Below are 22565 nucleotides of genomic sequence, written 5' to 3' on the forward strand. Positions count from 1 at the left end.
GTTTTATTAAATATCATTAGCTTTATTGTAACACTTAAGAAAAAGATAAACATATTGTTATAGGTTATAAATATCATCATAAACCATTATATTATAACTTATAACATTAATATTTTTGTAGGAATTGTAAATAAATACTCCAATAACATTAACTAAATTTAATGATATAAACAATGACATGATAAAAATGAATTAAAAGCAATGCCTAACAAGTAAATTTACATAAATAAATTATTCTTATATGATCATATATAATCTACAAACTAATTCGACAATCCATTCACAAATAATGGATTTTTATAGGTACAACGTCTCAGTGCAAAAAATCTGAAACTAAGTTGCCAAATTGAATAAAGAGGTATTAAAAAATGGCAACGCTAAAGTTTCACATATAAATAAAAATAAATAATACCCTTTTTTATAGAAATCATAGTTTATGAAAATATTAGGCACAGTGTACTTTGATAGCCTCTCATTTCATCATCCAGGATGTATATCAACAATCCGTCAAGTGCTTTCTTGTTTTAGTTCCTGGTCTTCCAGTTCCTTAGGATCTTGCAAGGATAAAGGGGGACTGATAGCTACTGGCTGGTTCTCGCACATTGTTTTAAAGATTTTTATTAGATTGTTGACACCCACCAAATAACCATCCTCATGATTTCCTACCCTCCAAGATGAATTGTGGTCGATTTTTACGTTTTCCGGTAGACTTATTGTTTTGGCAAAGTCAATAAGCCATACGTTTGCAGTATACCGATCGTGGACAAAGAGTAACGAGCTGCCAATTATCTGTAAAAATCGGATGTTATACCAAAAGACCACACCATGCAAATCAATGGTTACCTCATGTGTGTTGAAGAATTCTGACGACTCTAATGTCGCTTTAATGGCTTGCAACCTTTGTATGTATTTTGTCTAAAATATTCAAATAATATTAATGTAAAGTCTTTATGGAAATTAGAAGTATCTTACGATTGCGTGTGGAAACCCGTCGGTGAAACTCTCAAACGCCTTGATGATTTGTTCTTTAGTTTTAGTTGTTTTGAAATCTTTACTGGACGAGCCATCTGCATTACGTATACCCTCTATCCGAAATCCCAGAGTTGCAGTCGACGAAATCGTCTCCCTCCATACCATATATCTAGGTTTCGTCACACCCTTCGCCCTGTGTTCTTCTTCCGTCGGCGCATCTTGATCAATTTGGCACATTTTCTCATACATATCCTGAAAATGTTCTATTAGTTTTGCAACAGGCTGATGAAAGGAATAAATACCTTGCGGAGTTTGGGCTTTTCCTTAGCCTTCGCCAGCTCTTCTTCCAAGTAAGTCCGCACCCCAATCTTGCAGTCCATAACGCAAGGGGACACGAAGTCTCCGAGAAGATCTTGGAGCTGGATGTAAGAACATTCGCCATCCTCGCTGACGACGAGACCTTTGTATTCGGGGACGTACGGCCTTAAAACATCCTTCATTAATATCTGAAATGCAATAAAAGACGTTAACGGTCAAGTTTCTAGGAAGGAAATGTGAAAATGAATCATAACAATGACCTACTTGTTACTATAAAATTATTATGCACAAATTAAATCGCGTAAACTTTATTACGATAAAAGCTAACATAAAACAATTGCGTCTGTGTATTAGTTGTGAGGTCACTGAGTTATAAAATGAGTAAAATAACGCAACATGAAAATATTTTATCAGTCAAATATAATTAATAGAAGAAAGTTGCTGTCGTCAGTCATAGAAAATTTTGATTGAATTCTATTCATTTGCATATAGTGAAATATTTAATCGGAACGTGCGAAATTAGTCACGGTGACCCTAAAAGAGCACTCAGTATTAATTCCTGCATTAGATTATAAGAATTCGTAATAAACAGTAAACACATCATGAATAATTAATTAATTACACGAGTAATTCTACAAAAACAGGAGATTATTTGTTATAAACAATAGAATGATGTCAAAAAGTCACCGACATACAACATCCTTTTTTTTTCAAAGCAGTCCATGTGTATCTCAACCCATTAAATTTAAATTACCAATTTTCAAATCGGATCTGCGTCAATCATCAATTTTGAGTCACGCTATTCGCACGTGTCGAAAGGTATCAAAATACATAAAATTATGAAGGTAATGATTTCATCAAAGCATGAGCTAGTGATTAAAGTTGAGAGAATTGATGTTTAAAAACTCGACTGTTTTTTATATTTGATGCTTTTATGAATAGCCATTCAAATGTTGATGAACGGATAAAAAACGTTTTCCATTGATCTCAATAAAGTGATTTCTTGAAGACGGAATGCTAGTTTTATGTTTTAAACAAACAGTTACTGTGGTATTAAAATTATAAGTAATACGTGATATATAATAAGCTTTCAACCATTATTTTATTCACAAACAAAAAATATGGGATTTGTCATTGATTTATTTTATTATGAACCATAAATAAACGTAATTTTGACTTATTTTAGTGGACCACTTTTGTAATTTGTAAACTGATTTTATGCAGCTGTAAATTTTATTTCTGGCACTTTGTATTTTGTGCTGTAAACATTTTTATTTCGAATTGTGACGAAAATAATGAGTTTTTATTGGCTACGAAAATTACGATTGTATAACTATAAAAATTTAATTTATCTAAAAACAACTCGGATAATTAACAACTTTTACAATGAACACTTAAGATTTGAAGACACTAGTAAGTTACTGGAAGATTTGCTTTTTGATCTTTAATTATGATGTTGCAGGTAAGTCTCTCAGAAATAGGAGGAAATGTGACTTACTTTAAAACATTTTTCTTCCTTGGGGCACAGCTTTTTCAGTATTGTTCCTTGGTCAGGTCCTGCCTTGAAGTTTCCTTGATGACCGGCTAGTTGTACCCAGGGATACCTTTGTTTCCTGTAGGTTTGAAAGAACGGCGTCCATTGCACAATATTCCTGAGCTTCCTCCAACCAGAGGGCTAAAATACGAAACCTAGGCGTTAATATAAACAATCAACAACTTGCAACAAATCACACAGCCATTATATAATATATAACAAGTGTTAGAACCCACTTTGCGCAGTGGAGGCATTGCGAATTGTCACATGATTGTCGGTATGCGTATCACGGTGGCTGGCGTTGGAAAAAGTGCAAAGATAGTGGAAAAATTCATCTTGCACACAGCTACTATTGCGAAGTTGATCTTCTGACGTCAATGAATTCCTAAGCAGGTAGGATATCAATTTTAATAAGAAGCGAGGTTACATGAGACTGGCGTATTCGACCATAAACAAATCAGCATTATCTTAAGTGAATTAGAAGTCATGAAAATTGCAAAATTTTATGCACGTTATTTTTCAACAGACGGAGAACAGATCCTTGTTGATTGATTAACTTTAATAAGTTCAAATAGAATTCAATACGACGATTGAATGAATAATTATTAAGGCACTATTTTGGCCAATACTTAGTTATAGAACGCCACATTTTTGTATTCACATCGTTTACAAACAATTTAGGTGACATGCCAAGAATAGTTATTCAGTAGATCCTTTGATGGACGCCCAAAAATTCTAACGGGTGCACCCGGGTGGTCAAAATTTTTGCGTTCTACAACTTCAAAGAGATAAAATAAAGGAAGCATGAAGGTTTGCATTAGTTCCACAAACTTATCTTACTTTCTAGTGACTAAGACCAATTAGATTGAATTCATTAACATAAAATAGTTCAATCTTTGACGTAAAACTTGAGTGTAACGCGTCAAGTGTTAATTAACTTTATCACACAAAAACAAATTAGACAATGAACTGAAAGTTCGAGTAGTACACGTTCCACCATAATTTGCATTGCATTTGAGGATTAAATGTAAAATTCCTAATTAGGGTTTCAGGTAATAAAGATAACTTTTTAAAAAATGTTAACGATGTTAAAATTTAACATGTGCACAGCTTAAGTAGTTTCCACGTGTTTCCTGTGTTTGAGAAAATTTATGTACAAAAAAATAAACTGCAAATTTGTTTTGTGGTAATTTTATTGTTGTGTAGTTTGTCAGAGGCATTATTACAATTTATCGGTACTATGGTTATACAAGGACGCATTCAAAATAATTTAATTTTATTTACAATGACTCTGGTATCTGCGATTGATTGGCAGCATAAGTGCTAGTACTCAATTAAAAGTTTTAACTTAAAACTAATTGTTGGATATCCGTGTGACAAAATTACATTACTGAAATGACAAAATAATTAACAACTAAATTAAGGAGTTAATAGACCATTAAACATTAACTTAACATTGTTAATATCGTTATCGAGATTTCAATTAAGGTAGGTTGAGCAATTGATAATTTAAACGTAAGAGGTGAAAACTAAAAATGGATTATGAAAGTTAATGTTCAAAAATTGGCTATTTACAATTAGTAAATGTAAAATCGATAGAATAATGCTGAAATGGTAGTACCTGAACATGTATGCGAATTAATTGCGTTCTATTTGTCTTGTCTGGACTCTTAATTATCTGGCCAATTAAACTCAAAAACAAGGCCAACACAAAATGGTGTAGGTTGAAAAAAGTCGAAATTATCTCGTAATTTCTAGCTTGTAAAATACTGAAACAACTAATTCGGTTATTGCTTGCGCTTCAGGCACAAGACTTGCAAACTGCTGAAGATTACAGATAATGGTTCAATTTTCTGTAATTGGGATAGCCAATCTCTTAAAGCGACTAAAGAGGTGAAAGTTTATAAAATCTGGTTTAAAATCAAAGTTTATCTCATTGACGTAGGATGTTTGTCTTTGTGATTAATTATACCAGACTTGCCACCAATATTGTTTGGTTGTTTATGTTATTTTTCATAAATAACTGGATAATAAACCAGTCTTCCAAATAATTAAATATCTTATATTGCAAATTTTAATATTGATTTTCGAAATTGGCTATAAGTTTAAATTCCATTTGTTGACGTGTTTATTTGGCCTTCGTTAAATAAGCACAGTTAAATAAATTAAAATTCGCTTCATGTGACAAACTAATGCTTTTAAAAATTATTATACAAACAAAGGAAAAGAACAACAATAATATTTTGTTCATTTATATCGAATGAACAAAATCATTAAGTGTTTATTTACTTATTTCTAAAGAAAACAGAATTTAAATTAAACAATATTATGTTTTCATAGGTTAAAATTTCTTAGCACAAAAATTCATCATCATAAAAAAGAGTAAAAAGTATAAATATTATTATACATCTCTAATTTATTCGACATTTCAAAACTTTTATAAAATATGTGACAATTTGGTGCCAAAATAATCAATTTCCCAAGATTATTTCGCATTCAAATATATATTAAGTAGTGCTTATTTTATTAAAACATTTTGTGCCAAAATAAAAGGTACTTTTCGCACAAATACTGAGAACGATGAGCCGTATTAAATTTCACTTGGACGCACGCAAAGTGCAACGTCCAGCAATGAAAGAACCTACTTTTCAAAACGCCAGCCGAAGTCAAAGGTGTGCGTTACATACACCATACGTCAGTAATGCGACACGCTGCACATAATGCCATATGACGTCAATCCGTGGCAAAAAGTCATACACCTTTTATACCAAGCCATGACGTACGGTCTACTTGTGTACGGCTTCTGTTACTATGTGTGTGTGTCACGTACACAAAAGTTCTTTAAATAGAAATATCCTATTGCCACTAAAAATTTATTTATTGTTCAACGGTAGGCGAACACCAAAGAGTATTGTTTTAACTCGGCTAACCTTCGTAGTTGTTTTATACTCTGGAACGTCCGAATCCCACTCAGAACTGAGATCATCGCTTGATGCGTCGCCGTAATCCTGAGACACCGGCACCTCCAACAGACTTTTCTGATACTGCTCGTAACCGTACGTCATCGATCCTCTACGGGAGTTCGGACTGCTCGGACTAGGCGTCCTTAGGGCGCTTCCTCTTCTGCTCATTCTTGGTGATGGTTCGGATATTGGGCTTGGGGATCTTGATGGAGACCGATACGGATGGAGTCCGTCTAGAATTTTGGTCAATGATTTTGTTGGAAGGATGATGTTGCCAAGAAATCACGGAGTAATGCAAACGATTATTGATTTTATAGGTCTCAGTCAGTTTACGTTTGTTTTTATCATTAATATGACGTGACAAACAAGTGCAGCTTTACAGATTAAGATTCGCTTTGATCATTGTTTTGTTTTCAAGGAAATGAATCACATTAAAAACGACATTAACGGATTCTAAAACGACCACATACTGAAGCGGCACCAACAAAGCATAAATGTTTAACATATTCGAATATTTAAATAAATATAATCAAAATTTATTCATACAATTGTGAAACATCCTTAATTTTAGGAATGACGACGATGGCGGAACTTGTTTTTGGCAGAAGAACTTCGCCATTTGCCACAATTTGTTGAATTAAGTGCAATTGGTGCAATAACCTAAAATGGACTTTAATATCAAAACTGATAGTCATGCCAACTGTAATTATTGTAAGTTTAATCGAATGTTGTACGTCGTACATAAAATTATAATAATAACCTATTTGGATGCTGGTGAAGCAGCATTACATTTATTCTATTTGGAGAGCATCTGTTCCAAGGTCTTGACGTGACAGAAAAACATTGTGGTCATATTATATAAGAAATTTATGTAAATTAATTAAGCGAAAAGCATAACAATGACCATTCTATGACCTACGCAAAATGTCATTTACATCTGTAGGTATAAAGTATGACAAGAATACTTATCGAATTTGAATATTTTGTTTGATGCAATTTGAGAAAACCTAATATTGCTTGGTATGGGAGGAAATAAAAACACAGATAAAAATTGACATACATGACGAAATATAAACAAAACCATTTCCTGAAGTGTTCATTAAATTATTTTCCGTTAATTAAAATATTATTATACAACTTGCAAATAGTAAAATCCCATCCATAATAATAATCATGATTTGTTTTATTTCCTATAGAATACATATTGAATAGTTATTGTTAAATTGTTCTTTTGATTGATACATGATTTTCTGATTGGTACTATTGTTCATGTAATTTTTAAATATTTATAATTATAACTTGTAAATCACTGCGAATAAAAATGCTGCTGAAGAAATAAAACAATCGTTTTAACATTGGTAAACTGAGATAACCTATTATCTAACATGATCGTTTGACATTATTAAACGTATATGGAAGTAAATTGAATTGTAAAATAGCGTTGATGACACAGATAGATAATCCTGTATAACTGTTTATATAAATTGATATAAACAATAACAAATTGCCTATTGTCGAACATAAACTAATCAGTACTGTGTATTGGCGGTTTCGTTTGCTATTAGTGATTTCTTGGAAAATTGTCTCAGAAATACCATGGATCATCTTAAAATGTCAATGCAATATTTAATACCTTGGAATTTTGGTGCACTATAAACCTCAACAAATCTAAAATAATTGTTTATAATAGTTGAAAGTTTAAATATTAGGAGCAAATTTCATGTATCATTATTCCCTTGAAGTTATTACATAAAAAATTGCGGTTTTCGCAATATTTTATCACAGAAAAACCACAGTGATAAAAATCCAAGGTAATATTTTTTTAAGAATTCCTAACAAGTTTTTTTGTTGTACTTAATTCATTCGTAAGTGTGTACCTAAATAGACTTTGAAATTTAATTAATGAAACAATTAAGATTGGCAAAGAATGTCACTTACTGCGTACTCAAATCATGTTATTTAGTATAAGTAATGGCCAAAGATCGTTTGCATTAGTTTAAATGATTTACCTATATTGCGATTTTGTTACTTTTTAATGCGTTGTAAAATGTATATTTTTAGAGTGATGCTTGAACTAACTTATTTCTAAAACAAACAAAAAATAATTTGTTGGAAGAAATTATCTTAAAATGTGTTACTCTCATTTCAATCAATTATTATTAATCATTTAAAATAACAAACACATTTAATGTTATATATAGTATCATTTGTTAGTTGTTACCAAGAAATTATTTCACATTTTAGATAAATAAGGAAAAATGGTTAAAAGGAGGCTAAAAGAAAATATCTCAAATTGTGTTAATCTTAATTCAATCAGTTATAATTAATTACATAAATTATTAACAAAATAATAAACATATTTAATGTTACGTTTAGTGTAGTTTAGTTTGTTAAATTGATATCAAGAAATTATTTAACAATTTAAATAAATGTAAAATTTTGTATGAAATTTTAAAATATGCTTCAAAATACTAATAATAATCATTGACAAACTAAATTAAAGTTGCCTTGACTAACAAACGTCAATGTGTGTATATTTACATATGTGTTAATGATTCTTATAATCAAAAACAACGCATTGTTTGAAAAAACATCTAATTCATATCACTGTTTATATTTCAAATTGTCATTCAAGGATGAAAGTAATAAAACTATTCGGAGAAGTTTATAAATTTTGAAAAAATTTTTGATTGAAATAAAAAATAAAATAATTTAATTTCAAATAATTGTAAAACAAAAATAATACTTTTTGTAAAAATTGTATTAGGAAAATAACCAGACCAGAAAATGACGTTTTATGAACCGTTTCTTTAAACTTATGAAATTGATAAGGAAATTGAATAATAAGACTGGTCGATTAAAAACCAATTTAAAATAGAAACGTTATCATTCAGGAATGTATTAAAAAATGTACGACCTTGCGATAATTTAGTGAAGAGTAAAATTATCATTGTTCAAACTTATTGGAACCAAAAAGGGATAATCTAAAATGTGTCATAAAGTAAAGTAGGTTTCTTGAAAACATTAATAAAAAAATAAATATCCATGGTATTTCAGTTTGTATTTTGCGATAATCACCACAGTAAACTTACCACTTCTATTTCTAGGTCTCTCATCATTATCAAAAATACACGGCGACGGGGAACATGTGATCTCCGGCGAATTGGGAAAGAATCGGCACGTCTGTTTTTCCGGTAACTTGATCTTGTCCATCGTCCGTTTTTTGACGAGATGCGCCTTGCCACTGTCACTAAACTTACTGTCATCACTCAGTTTCTCCGACAGGGGCGAGTTCCTGCCGTCCATTATGATTTTGGGGATGATGAACTGCGAGCAAATGATCGAGTTCTCCAGCTGTGGCATCGTTTACGAATCGCGCAGCACGAATTTCTCACTCATGAACATCTTTACTGCTAATAAAATAACGTAACGATAATGCGTACCGAACTGCTACATAATTGGCACACCGAATTTCACTGCTGCCGCGTCAAATTTCACCGGGCACTTTCTTCCCATGTTTTGGTACGTAGCGAAATAGAATACTAGTGGAAGTGGTTGTGGAACATGTGAAGTTCGGATCCACTGACGTCTGTTTACGGTGGGGGCTTGCGTCAACTCGACCCAACTTGCAAGTCTGCGCTTCTGAATGGGAAAAAGGTGAGTTAACTGACCAGTTGGCGGGTCGCAGTGACGTGCCGGACTCCCATTATCGCGGCCAGGTACTGCCGGAGTACCGGCTAGTTCTGGGAACGTCTGCGATATTATTGCGGGGTTTGGGGTTCCTTTGGTTTGTCTAGTCGGAAGACGTTCGGATAATCCGCCACGAAATGGAATTAAGATGGTACCCAAGTTATTTGGGGAGGATAATTTTTCTTATACTTTTCTCTGCATGTTAAATTATATGGGAAATACGAAAATTTCAACGTGTTGCTTTTGTTCAGCTTGGGTTTTTAAATATTTTTCAAAACACGTATTTATGTTAATTAAGACATTTTTTATGGCAATTTGCTCGAATTTCTTGTAAATTTTATAGTAAAAATAAAAGAACATTTTAAACTATTATAAATTTAAAAAATTTTTATTGCCTATAAGGCACTACTAAAACATGTCCATAAACTTACATTTAATCATCACCTTTCATAGGTTTCTTCATTATACCAAAATAGTTTATTATACTGATTTTAAGAATATTTTTATTTTGTTATAGAACTGAAAACAAACAAATAAAGTCTGGCTTTGTTCTCATTTTCGAGACTTTTTAATTGAAAAAAAAAAAATGTTCAATGATAAAGTATTATTTCATTAATATCATTTGATAAAAAGGTTTAAAATTGTAATTTAAAACATTTACTGGTCGATTACCTATAATTTAAAGCAACATTAAATAAATTCCATATCTGGAAATAAAACACACCAACACGTACAAGCTTTTATTGGACAATTAAATTTAACGATTTAATTATTACATCTATAAAACCTTACCTTAAAATTAACGTAATTTTACACAATAAAAATATGTTGTAATTAACATTTCATAACAGTAATACTATTAAATCACAATAAAAATGTCGGTACTAAATACTGAATAATAAATAAACTTCAATGGAACGAATGATATTCTGATTATTTTTTTGACGAAAATACATTCTGCGTATGATTTGATACACATATTCACCATATGTGAATATGCATGTATATTTTTACCTACCGATCGTGTATTTTTAAATCAAACATCCGTCGTTGAGTCATCGATTGCATTTATCGAAAATACGCACAGTGACTAAGTTTGAAATGCGAAAATGTGTAATTAGTACGACAATTACGATAGTAGTTGGTAAATTTTCTTAAAAAAATTGAGTAATGGTTTGTAAAACATTATTTAGAGGATTATCTTCGTTATTTTACCTAGAATTTATTTTAATGGAAAGTGCTTCAAAATTTAAATAGTTATGGTGCAGTGGAGTAAATCTGTATATGGGGCAATTCCGCATTAGGCCCTTATTTGAATTTGAATAATATATGTACCAACTATAAGGTAGAAATCTTCATTTTGCTAGTATTTAATGATCAACATAGATAACTGTCATGTATTTTTCGATTCCCCAGTTTAACTCGTTCGACAGTGATGATGTTTTCAGGTGCAAAGCAAAGATTGAGTTAAGCAATATAAAATGATAATTTAGGCAATAGTTTACAAATTTATGTGTTTATCTTCGATAGACATAACGTATAGTAAGATAAGTTTCCTTCATAGTAATAAAATATATCAGTTCTTTCATATTTTTTGTTAAAATAATAGTGTATCTCACTCAGGAAATATTTGAGCACGGGGCAAATTCAGACTATCCATTGGGGTAAAACCGCCGTATAGTACGAATTTATCCAGTGTTACATTTTAATTCTTACTTACTCAACTGTTTTATAAAATTCCCTTCTTGATAGGCATTTAATTTGGAATTTTTTAGATTGATAATATTTTTGGGACATCCGATGGTTTGAAATTCTGTATAGAAGCCACATACACTATACAAAGGAAATGTTGGCTGAAGCATTGTCAGAAATTAAAGCTGGCCGAATGATGTTTATAGAGCTGGTAGATACTATAAAATACCCAAAACTACAATTAGTGACCGAATCTGTAGAAATAATGGACAACGGGGAGGATAATTTTTATTATACTTTTCTCCGTATGTTAAATTATATGGGAAAAAAAGTGAATCCCGAAGAAGAAACGTCTTTTAGATGGACTGTTAACCTTTGAAAAATATGGATTTGTTGTTGCTTGTTGGACAGTTTGTCAAAGAAAATAACTTGAAAACTCTCTTTAAAGATAGAGTACTCGGAGAAGACTGGCTTTTAGGATTTAAAAAAAGGAACAATTTATCCTTAAAGAAGGCGCAGGATGTTGAAACAAACATCGAATTTCACGCAAATTGTCAAAAAGATTATTTGCAAAAGGCCCAGAAGTTATAACTCCATAAGAAACGAAAATACTATTATTTTCTGATAAAAACATCAAGAAAAAGTCTTCTTCTAGAGAAGATGATAATTTATGTAGCATTCGTAAATGCGATTTTCGCTGCTACATTGACAAAAAAGCTTAGATCATGTGCATTAATTGCACACTCGGTTTGTGGAAGCTTCAACAAAGGATAAAAAAGCAATATGAATGTGAGATATCTTGATGATGGTTGAATAAAAATTTGAATTTTTATTTTTATGTTATTTTATTACTAATAATAATTCCGATTGTCTTATAATAAAAGGATATAAGATTTAATAATAAACAGGTAGGTGCAGTATTACCCCAGTTCCGGTGCAAATCCGCCCTAGCAGCAGTGTTTTTAATTTATTAAGAAAATCATAAGTCTCAGAATATATTTTTAATCTAAATTAATGCAACTTAAAGTATAAACCATCCACCAACTTTACAATTCCGTTTTACCCTTTATACATTTATAGTTTTTTGTTGAAAATTATTGAACTTCCTTTTCCTTCCATTTAACTTAAAAATTCCAGAAACTTCAAACAGACAGCAAGTAATTTAAAATTATGAGTAATGCTAATTTAATCATAGACATTCGATAAATATTTGTTTGTTTGCATTTATTACTATTATTATTGTCTATATTAGACTTCGACCAACAAAGAAAAAATCGTAAACACCCAAACATTAAAAATACTAATAATAACAATATCGCATAAAATTGAAAAAATCCCTCTTATCAAATGACCAACACCGCAAGACACGAGTCGCCCTTGAACAAAATCCAAAGAACCGATTACTTGGGTGCATTCTCCAGAAGAATAGTCCGCTATCGAGCATTGCAATGCTTCCACAACTCGATAGTTACGTACCACGACATCCGTTTCCGTCCAACTATCGTTTCACCATCAACAAAACCGTCTGCATAAAAAACTTCGTTGTTTGAATATTTTACGTTCCTGCGTTGCAGTGTAACTGCTTTTTATTTTCGTATTTATTCATTAAAATTCTTTCAATTGCTATCGGTTAGTTATTGATGGCTGTTTTTTCCAAATCATTTTACAACAGTACTTCTTCTAATGGGCAGTTCATTGGTACTAGCGATTTATCACTGACGCAAGTTGTTTATCGTTGTTTGGAATAAATTAGCATACTGTTCACTATTTGAATTATCTTATTATTGTCACACGCCGTACAATACATTCCGTATTGTCATCAAGAATTTTAGTAAAACGTTTCGTCAAACAAGATAATTTTGCAACAAGTCAAATGTGAAGCTAAAACATCTATTTATAGACTCATACAAAAACATCATTTTCGATAAGTAACAAATAAAAAACAGTCCTGAACGTGCGTAATTTACGCGGAGTCTTAAATTTCCGATAGGGATCAATAAAAGTCGTCGAGTAAACGCTCTTAAAGACTATCAGAGTCTGGAAAGGTTGAATGAGTAAATTGCTCGGTACAGGCTGACTTTAATTAATGTCATTTGCGTCATCAATTAAAAGATTACTACATTGCATTAAATGTTACGGTTTCGACCTGAAGTCTATGCCATAAAGTGTGTTTTGTAAAAAATTACACAACTCTTATTGTTGATACCTGGGAGATTTATGTGAGACTTTTTTCTTGAAACTGGCTGGTAATTACAGTAACAGGATGTAAAGTAAATTTAATTTTAATTGATTATGGTTTATTTCACATTTATCATACGGTTTATTATAACATATTATTTACCGTAATTTATTTACTTGGTATTTATATTTATCCTGTCACGTGTAACTAATATGATTTACATTAGATGGTAATGAAAGATCCCCCGGCCATTTTAATATAATAATATTATTTACGTATTATGCACGCACAAATGCCAAATGTTTATATTTATTTATGTCATCTTATACTTGACATAGAAAATATAAAATTGTAAATATCCAATGACGACAATCATTTTCCCTAGTATCAAAATTCCCTTTATTATTCCGTTTAGTTTTATCAGAATCCAATCAATTAACAACGTGTGAATGAATCATGTTGTATTTTTTATTTTTAGAGTTACTCTCAATGAAATATGTAAATATCCTTGATGATGATAAAAAATTGCATTAAATTAAAATTCATTACTGTCAATATAATTTAAAACCTTCTCCTACAGTTAGTTATTTTTGTTTAATAATAATCATCAGATAATTTCAAATCAGTTGAAAACCACAATTTTAAGTACAATGATTAGTGTGTTAACCCAGATCAACTAAGTTTCCTCCGAACGTCTAAAAAAATACACGTCAATGAAGTGTTACACTAATTAAAACAGATTAATGGCATTTTAAAAATCGATTTTAATTAACATCCGTCCACGAGACGCGTTTGACTTTCTCGAATGGATTCGGGTCGATCGGTCATTGCCATTGCAGCATCTAACCCAAATCATATTTATTTATCGGTTAAAGTGATCATTTTTTTTTTTCATCAAACTTTGGATGAATGATGGAAATACCCTTTACGATTGTTAAAACACCAAGTCATTCAGGAACTTAAGTGTGGTGTATTTGCTGGATTTGTTAGGAAAATCAATATGAATATTTAATAAATAAACAAACTAATTTGTTTGCATTATACAATTGTAGTACGTGCAACAGTGTTGCGCATCTATAAATAAATATTCCAACGTTATTTATGTTTAACGAACATTTAGTTTTACTAAATTTATATTGCCTGATAAAACATTTTTTAAATTAGTTTTTTTTGTGTCACTGAATTTAAATTATCATACCAATAATTTATACGTGACAATTCGACGACGTATGAAAAATATCTAATCTAATGTAAAATTTTTGTAGAATTCGAAAATATCCATTACAGGGTCACATTTATGTCAAATTGGGGAACATGGGTCATAAAATATATTTCTGATGAGAATTTATAATTAATTATATATATAATTAATTTTCAGGCATTAAATATCAGAGAAAGTAAATGAAAAAAATTCCTTCTTTATTGTATATCAAGTTAATTTTGACTTCTTATTTTTTATTTTACTACAATATTATAGAGTATTTCTAAAACCTTTAAAATAAAACATTCAGATAATTGTCAAAAAATAAAGAATTATACCTTTACATCAGGGGGTCGACGCTAATTAATATTAAACTCACGTAAACGACATTTAAATACGCATGTAGGTTTGCTATAATATACTACTAACCAATTATACGTTGGGTGTTTCTGTCCACTTAATGTTTAATTTCGACCTTAACTTTTTTTAACAAATTCAAATATATATTATATAATGGCAATCAACTTTTCTACTTACTCACAAAATGTTTGACTGCAACTAACCTGAAACAAAAAAAACATAAATGTGTTAAAATTGTATTACATGTATCAGTTTTGGGTTTATTGACAATTAGATTTGCAGGCTTGCAATTTTTGCGCTTGTTAGTGTAAGTGGGTCATTTCGTTTGTGACATAAGCCTTTTTTATCCTAAAGCAACATTATATCATAATATTGATTAGACATCGGCAGCCACGGTGAAAGCCAAACCGCGAAAAATGCAACGACAGACCAAATAATCCATCTTTTTTATTTAAACCGTAAAACAAAAACCGATCGAATAAAAGTCATATAAAAGGACCGACAAACAGGAAGAAGTCAGTAGCGAATCATCGGCTCCACTGTACAATACAACAATGAATGGTTACAAGGGGCTCTGTGTCCTTGGTTTGGTTGTGGTGATCGGAGTGTGCCTGGTGCAAACCAGGGAAATCGCCAGGGACCTCGAGGACTTGGAAACAGCAGCTTCCAAACACCATGGACATGCGTTCAAGAAAGGTGGCGGCAAAGAACATCATTCGGACCATCATTCCAGCCATGGTGAAAAGGGTGACAAGGGCTACAAGGGACACCATCACCACGAAAAAGGATCCAAGGGACACCACGACAAGGAGGGGCACAAGAAGCACTACGAGGAGCACGGAGGACACAAGAAGAAACACCACCACGACGACGGGTATCATGCCGAGCACCATAAAGGAGAAAAGGGAGAGAAAGGACACAAGTACGGAGAGAAGGGGTCATACAAAAAGGGACACAGCACCAAAGGTAAAAGAATACGACTGATCATTGCACAGGATGCTAACTCTTCTTGTTACAGGCGGTCATGACGTTCACAAACTGGACGAGTACAAAAAAGAAAAGCACTTCTTCGACGAAGATCACGATTCCGGTCATCACGAATCCCACGGTGGATTCCATCATGAGTCTGGATTCAAAAAGGGCGGCCATAAAAAGGGAGGTCACAAGAAGGGTGGACATCACGAGGACCATTATGGAAAGAAAGGACACAAAGAATCGGGTGGACATCATCACGAAGAAAAGGGACATAAGGACGCTGGCGGACATGACGAACATTGGCACCACGGCTCCAAATATGGAAAGAAAGGTGGACATGAGGGACACAAGAAATGGGGATTCAAGAAGGGGGGACACTAAGATCGAAACTAATCGTGATATTGTTATTTTTGACTGTTTGTTGTTATTAAATGTTATAGGTTTAATAAATAAATTTTAATAAAACTTATTTGTTATGGTTTTATTATAAATAATATTTTAATATTAATTGTACTAATTATCAAATATTGTGTATATTTTCTAAAGTATAATTTGCAACAAAAGTATATATTAATTAAAAATAAAAATGTAAATAGAAGTTATTTTTAAAACATTAACCTTCTTAACTTGCGTAGACAGTGTAAATCGAATTACTATGGTTTCGTTAAGTAACAATCAAATGCATTTAAGCGAGACGTAAACAAATTAAATATAAATAAATTTGAAACATTTTATTCAAGGTATGAAATGTATAACTCGATTTTAGAATTCTGAAATGTGTATTTTCATTATAAAAAAAATAATAATTTTAGATAACAAGTACAAGTATGATATTCATATTAATGGAATTAATTACCAATTATTTATTATATAAATTTATTATTATAAATTTTTAAATAAAATATTATAAATATATTTTTAAATTTATTTAAATATAATATAAATTATATTTAAAATACAATAAAAATTTTAAAGGAAACGTTCCAGAAAATAGGTTCCAATAAAATACATAGAGGTAATTAAAAGCTATAATGCATAGACAATAGGCAAGTTATAAAATTAATTGATACACAAAAAATTCATTTAAAACAACCATAATTTTTAATATATTCAATTTAAACATGTTGTAGGTACTACTCTCTGCTATCTATTTAATTGTTTTTCATGTTTGTACTGTAATATCTTAATTGGTTTATATATATATATATATATATATATATATATATATATATATATATATATATGATTAAAACAATTTTTAGATCTGTATGATATATTAAAAAAGTAAATAATAACACATTTAATATTTTCTGATTCTGATCAGTGCCAACATGATCAACACCTCGAAACTTTATCTTATCTTAATTATTGCAATTAAGTCCTATACACAGAAAAATGCATATACTTTTTAGATACACAATCAAAAACACCAACTGATTAGTAAAAAATCAAGACAATGAGAAAGTCATCAGATCTAACGCAACGTATGACTTTATTGACTGATTGCAGTGCATTAGCTAATACCACAAAAAAGCCAAAACTTGAGCATATAAAAGCGAATTGAATGAACAGCCGAATAGTGTCTCAGTCCGTGACTTTCAATCAACATGGTACCGCGAAATATCGTGTGCTTTTTCGTGCTTGCCGTGCTCGGTGTGTGCCTGGTGGAAATCCAATCCAGGGAAATATCCAGGGACGGTTTCGACTTGGAAACGGCCGAGTCGGGTCACAAGCACTCGTGGAAGAAAGGAGGTGGTAAAGAGCATCATTCGGATCATCACTCTGAGCACGGTGATAAAGGGGAGAAAGGTTACAAGGGTCACCATCACCATGAAAAGGGGGAAAAAGGCCACCACGACAAAGAGGGACATAAGAAACACTACGAGGAACATGGTGGACACAAAAAGTCCCACCACCACGACGATGGCTACTATGGTGAACACCACAAAGGAGAGAAAGGGGAAAAAGGACACAAATACGAGGAACATGGGTCGTACAAAAAGGGACACAGCACCAAAGGTAAACGAAGCTGCTGATTATGCAGGATAAAGACTATACTTTTTACAGGTGGTCATGACGTGCACAAATTGGACGAGTTCAAAAAAGACAAACACTTCTTCGACGAAGACCACGATTCTGGTTACCATGAACATCATGGAGGATTCCATCACGAGTCTGGTTACAAAAAGGGAGGACACGAAAAGGGAGGTCACAAGAAGGGTGGACACCATGAAGACCATTATGGAAAGAAGGGACACAAAGAGGAGGGCGGTCATTACCACGAAGACAAGGGACACAAACATGCTGGAGGGCATGATGAACATTGGCATCATGGTTCTGAATATGGCAAGAAAGGTGGTCATGAAGGACACAAGAAATGGGGATTCAAGAAGGGAGGTCATTAAGTTAATTGTTGCTGTATGTGTTTAGAAATAAAATACGATAAGTTTAATGATTGCCTTTTATTATACAACAAATCAAAAATGATATTATTAATTATTTTCAGTTATGAGGTAATAAATTATAAAAATATAGACGTTAATAGAATATAATTACTACCGTGCGAGATATAAAAGAATTCGATTGGGAAACTTGGCGGTGGCCTACGCAAATGAATATTAATATTTCTTAAAAGACATTGATGATTTTTTTTTTAATTTTCGATCGATTTCATTAATGTTACTAAACGGTGTTATGCAAACATCTTTCATTCGATTTTGTGGTTCTACAAACTTAAACAAAAATACATAAGTTTTTTTTAAAGTATTTATGTAAGTAAAATTAAATAGTATCTACAGTTTCGTTAATAAAAATATTTAAATGAATATGGATTATTAGCCTCATTAATAATTAATTTTATAGATGTAAACTAATGAGAAGTTAATTTACAGAAATAAAATTTCCTCCGCAATTTGCATAATTTATTGCCTATTAATAATAAATAATATATATAACAAAAATTAACGTGTAATTATTATAATTTAATAAAAATGTTAGGAAATGTTCTAATTTGTGTGATTTAGTAAATTTAGAATTAATCCTTGAAAAAATTACGTTTTTCATTAGGTAATATTCTTTTTCCTAAATAAAAATCAAAACTAATAAAAATATATTTTTTTTAAGAAATCCTCTTTTTCAAGTTAAGAATTAAATTGTTCAGAAGGAAAAAATATTGATATTATAATTATGTAAACAAATATAGTGATAGTTCAGGTTTCGAGTAGTACCGCTTTGCAGTACTATATTACAGTAATCTCACCTTGAAATTTAAAAAAAATTGTTGTGATTCATAGTAACTTTCGCCATCTGTTGAAATTATTACAAAGTATGAGTTCGTTAATACAGGAATCCATATTGTAAAACTTGTAAACCTAATTTAAATTTTTAAATTAAAAATGTTGATGTTTTGTTATATTAAGAAAACACATTTAAATTTACAGACAACTTTAAATTAATATTAGTGTTTGTCGTGCAAATATTAATTAACTAAAAATTCAATATTTTATTAGACTTTGGATTGTAAATATGTTTATTGGTTTTCAATATATTTTATTTGTCCAGACATAAAATAAGACAATTTGTTCAGTTGTATCCAAATAAAGTTTTTTATAAAAACATTTAAAAATTAATTGTTATTACAACAACCGTTTCGGGGTGTTCCTTTTTACCTTTTTCTTCTTTTTACTGTCGTCCTCCAGTCCCGGCTCCTGGGCATACAAATCGGCAATCCCCAGCAGACAATCGTCGCACTTGCAAACGTCACTCGTGACCGAATTCACCGAACCCATGGAACTTGTCGAGTCCGCACTGTCCGTTCTCAACAGCGGTCTTCCGGGATGCCCGATTGTGACCTGCTCCATTTTAGCTACCAGAAGTGTTTCCATCAGAGACTTAGGACGAGGCGAAGGGCTGTGTGGCATTGGCAGGGGATTGCCAGGTGGTGGAGTCGCCGAACGACAATGCGACGTCATTCTTCCTCTCCGTTTACTTTTTGGATGGCGTTATCTTTTGGTCACATTCATTGTTCAAATCCAAGGAATCACATTTTAAATGGTGCACCTTTGCTTACTGATAACCGTCGAGTATTTGCTTTTGCCTGTTTGGTTTTGACTAATGTTTACCATGGAGGTGGATCAACTCTAGATTATAAATAAAGGTTGTGGTTGCACATATTTCTCGTTGTAACATTTTATTACTAAAATAATGTGCAATTGTGCAAAATTGCTGAACATAATTCATTAAATTTCTCTATAAAACGTGACTATTACTATGGACAAGATAAATTGACCGAAGAAATTTTATTGGTTCAAGGCTCATTATAATAAATAATGGCAAATAAAACATCTTTATGTGTACATTATACACGATTATTAAATTAAACATTTTTTAAATTTATTATCACAGTCTGCACGTTAATCAAAATTAATGTTACGAATTGATCAAAAATTAGGGATGGGTTACTTAAATTACGGAACACATTAAAACTGAATAAACATATAGATATTAACATATTTAACTTATATAGTAATATATCAACAAGGTGTGAAGTAACGCGGTTTTTCTAATTTATTGACTAAGATTTATATTACTCGTTTATATTTGACTTGCAGATTTAGAACAAACTATCGGTAGAATATTTATTGATCATTATTATCTAGATCAAAGGATTAAAACTAGATATGTGGTGTACAATTAGAAATATAGAAATAAGACCCAGTCGTTGTCCAAAGAAATTATTACATATAAATTCAATATTAATAGATAATATTTCATACGTTAACCTATATATTCCACAAAAAATTATAAGAAAAATTCATGTCAAACTTATGTTAATTTAAGAGTATAATTTACATTTTAAATTAGAGTTTAATAACATACATCTTTAAGAGGATTACCTACACAAATATTGTCTCAAGGTTAATTAAAAAAGATAAGATTGAAATAAATATAAAAATATCTATGTCGGTATCTATTAATGCAGCTGTACACGTGTACTTTTTATCTTGAACATCGGTCTAGAGGTTTTTTCAATGCTTTTTTATTAAGGTGTGGAGACTTTTTTGTGTAGGAGGATTTGAATTAATTTTTAAAGCTCTAAAAAATTACAACAATCTAAAAAGTAAATTGAGTAAGACTGAACCTTAAATATGTATTTACACAAATAATTTAAAAAAATGTCCGGACATGATGACACCGCATGTAATAGATTTTGATAAAGGAGTAACTCATTGTTTTCACCTAAGAACAAAATATATTTGCTTTGTGATTGCTGAAGCACCCAATTTTATAATGGGCAAAAGAAAAATATATAACATTTAAAGAACAAGAAATAAATTCTAAATAGCATTAAGTCACTCATTGATTTAATTAGCGATTTTATCTCTAGTCCATTGCCGATAATTTATCGCACTGCTTCGTTACGAATCCGATTAAAATTTTTTTTCCCAATCTTCCGAATCATTCGTTTAAATCGGACGGTTATTAAGTTTGATTTCTCGTAATTACAAGTTCATTCCGATGCAATAAATCATTAAAAATTGACAGCGTTCCGATCGGCAAAAACAAAAGAAAGCCTAATTTGATATAAATTGATCTACTTGTTTAACTTACGTATGATATCGAAATAATTAATTTGTGCCGGACCATTTAAAAAAACCAAACCTGTAGAGATTAATGATCTGGAACTGTTGTAAGAAGTACAACTCGTAAGGCTCGATATACAAACATTGTATGAAACAAAAATTTGGTAATTTTATATAAAATTTAGTAAATTATAGAGTCTAGAAATAATTCTGCTCACTCATATCGTGATGAAATAAATTGTTAAATGTCAACGTCAATGTTAAAAACTGAAACTGAGCAATTATCTGCACGAATTTAAACAAAATATAATACGTAATGTAGATATTAAAGTAATAAATACAGATTTTTGACTCATAAACTGAACAGATTTGCAATGTTTATACTGTTTATCCGACTTTATGCGTTTATTAATACTCTCAATCTACTTTATTTAAAGCAAGAAACGAATTTGCAAGTTTAAGCTCGATTTATGGATGGATTTAGTTTTAAAAATTCAGATGTAATCTCGGTATGTGGTCGCATTAAAATTAATGTTCGGAATTGCTTAAAATGCAAGTTTGTTATCAGTTTATTCACAATTTTATCTTGTTTATTGTCGTCAGATTGCAAACTTTATACTAATAAAAATTGTTTTGTGTTAATTTATGTATTAACTTGACTATTTAAGTTGCCTCACAAATAATTATATTTATATAAAAAAATCACCTGATATTAATTTATTTTAATTAGCATTTTTGAAATATATTTGTTAAGATATCTATACTTGGCGGTAGCAAATAATTACTAGCAGTTTGGTTAAACTCATTTATTCAATACTACTAAAACAGCGTCGTGACTACATTTCTGTTACAATACATTTCTTAGATACACTAACATCAATATTTATTACTATAGTTACGTATTTGTTGCTATGGAATGTTCATTCAACAATATTAATATTAATTAATTAACAATAAACATTAAAATTTTACAAAATACATGAAGAAATGAAAAATGAAATGAATAATAAAAATTAAAAACAGTAGAACAAGACAAGTTTGGAACGTCGAACAATAATTAATCGAAGCATTGAAAATATCCATAAATTCTACATATATA

The 22565-nt window shown here is 30.9% G+C and overlaps 3 protein-coding genes across 6 annotated transcripts in view; 2 read left to right on the forward strand and 1 right to left on the reverse strand.

The window, feature by feature from the left end:
• Positions 1–143: 143 nt before the first annotated feature.
• Positions 144–22565, reverse strand: part of LOC109603110 (inositol-trisphosphate 3-kinase B) — a 54502-nt gene continuing 32080 nt past the window's right edge. For all 4 annotated transcript variants that reach the window (XM_049970196.1, XM_049970195.1, XM_049970198.1 and 1 more), the window contains 5 exons: positions 2789–2965; positions 1275–1478; positions 973–1224; positions 844–915; positions 144–789 (listed from right to left, as the gene is read on the reverse strand). In XM_049970196.1, the coding sequence (XP_049826153.1) occupies positions 508–789; positions 844–915; positions 973–1224; positions 1275–1478; positions 2789–2965 (987 nt within the window). In that variant the 3' untranslated portion in view covers positions 144–507. The remainder of the gene's footprint in view (positions 790–843; positions 916–972; positions 1225–1274; positions 1479–2788; positions 2966–22565) is intronic.
• On the forward strand, positions 15122–16297 carry LOC109603896 (histidine-rich glycoprotein-like). Its single transcript, XM_020020396.2, has 2 exons — positions 15122–15875; positions 15928–16297. The coding sequence occupies exons 1-2, from the start codon at positions 15464–15466 to the stop codon at positions 16263–16265; spliced, it is 750 nt and encodes a 249-aa protein (XP_019875955.2). The 5' UTR covers positions 15122–15463; the 3' UTR covers positions 16266–16297.
• LOC109603897 (histidine-rich glycoprotein) lies at positions 17369–18311 on the forward strand. The gene is made up of 2 exons (XM_020020397.2): positions 17369–17903; positions 17952–18311. The coding sequence occupies exons 1-2, from the start codon at positions 17492–17494 to the stop codon at positions 18287–18289; spliced, it is 750 nt and encodes a 249-aa protein (XP_019875956.1). The 5' UTR covers positions 17369–17491; the 3' UTR covers positions 18290–18311.

Source organism: Aethina tumida, chromosome 7, assembly GCF_024364675.1.
Source record: "Aethina tumida isolate Nest 87 chromosome 7, icAetTumi1.1, whole genome shotgun sequence".
NCBI lineage: Eukaryota > Metazoa > Arthropoda > Insecta > Coleoptera > Nitidulidae > Aethina > Aethina tumida.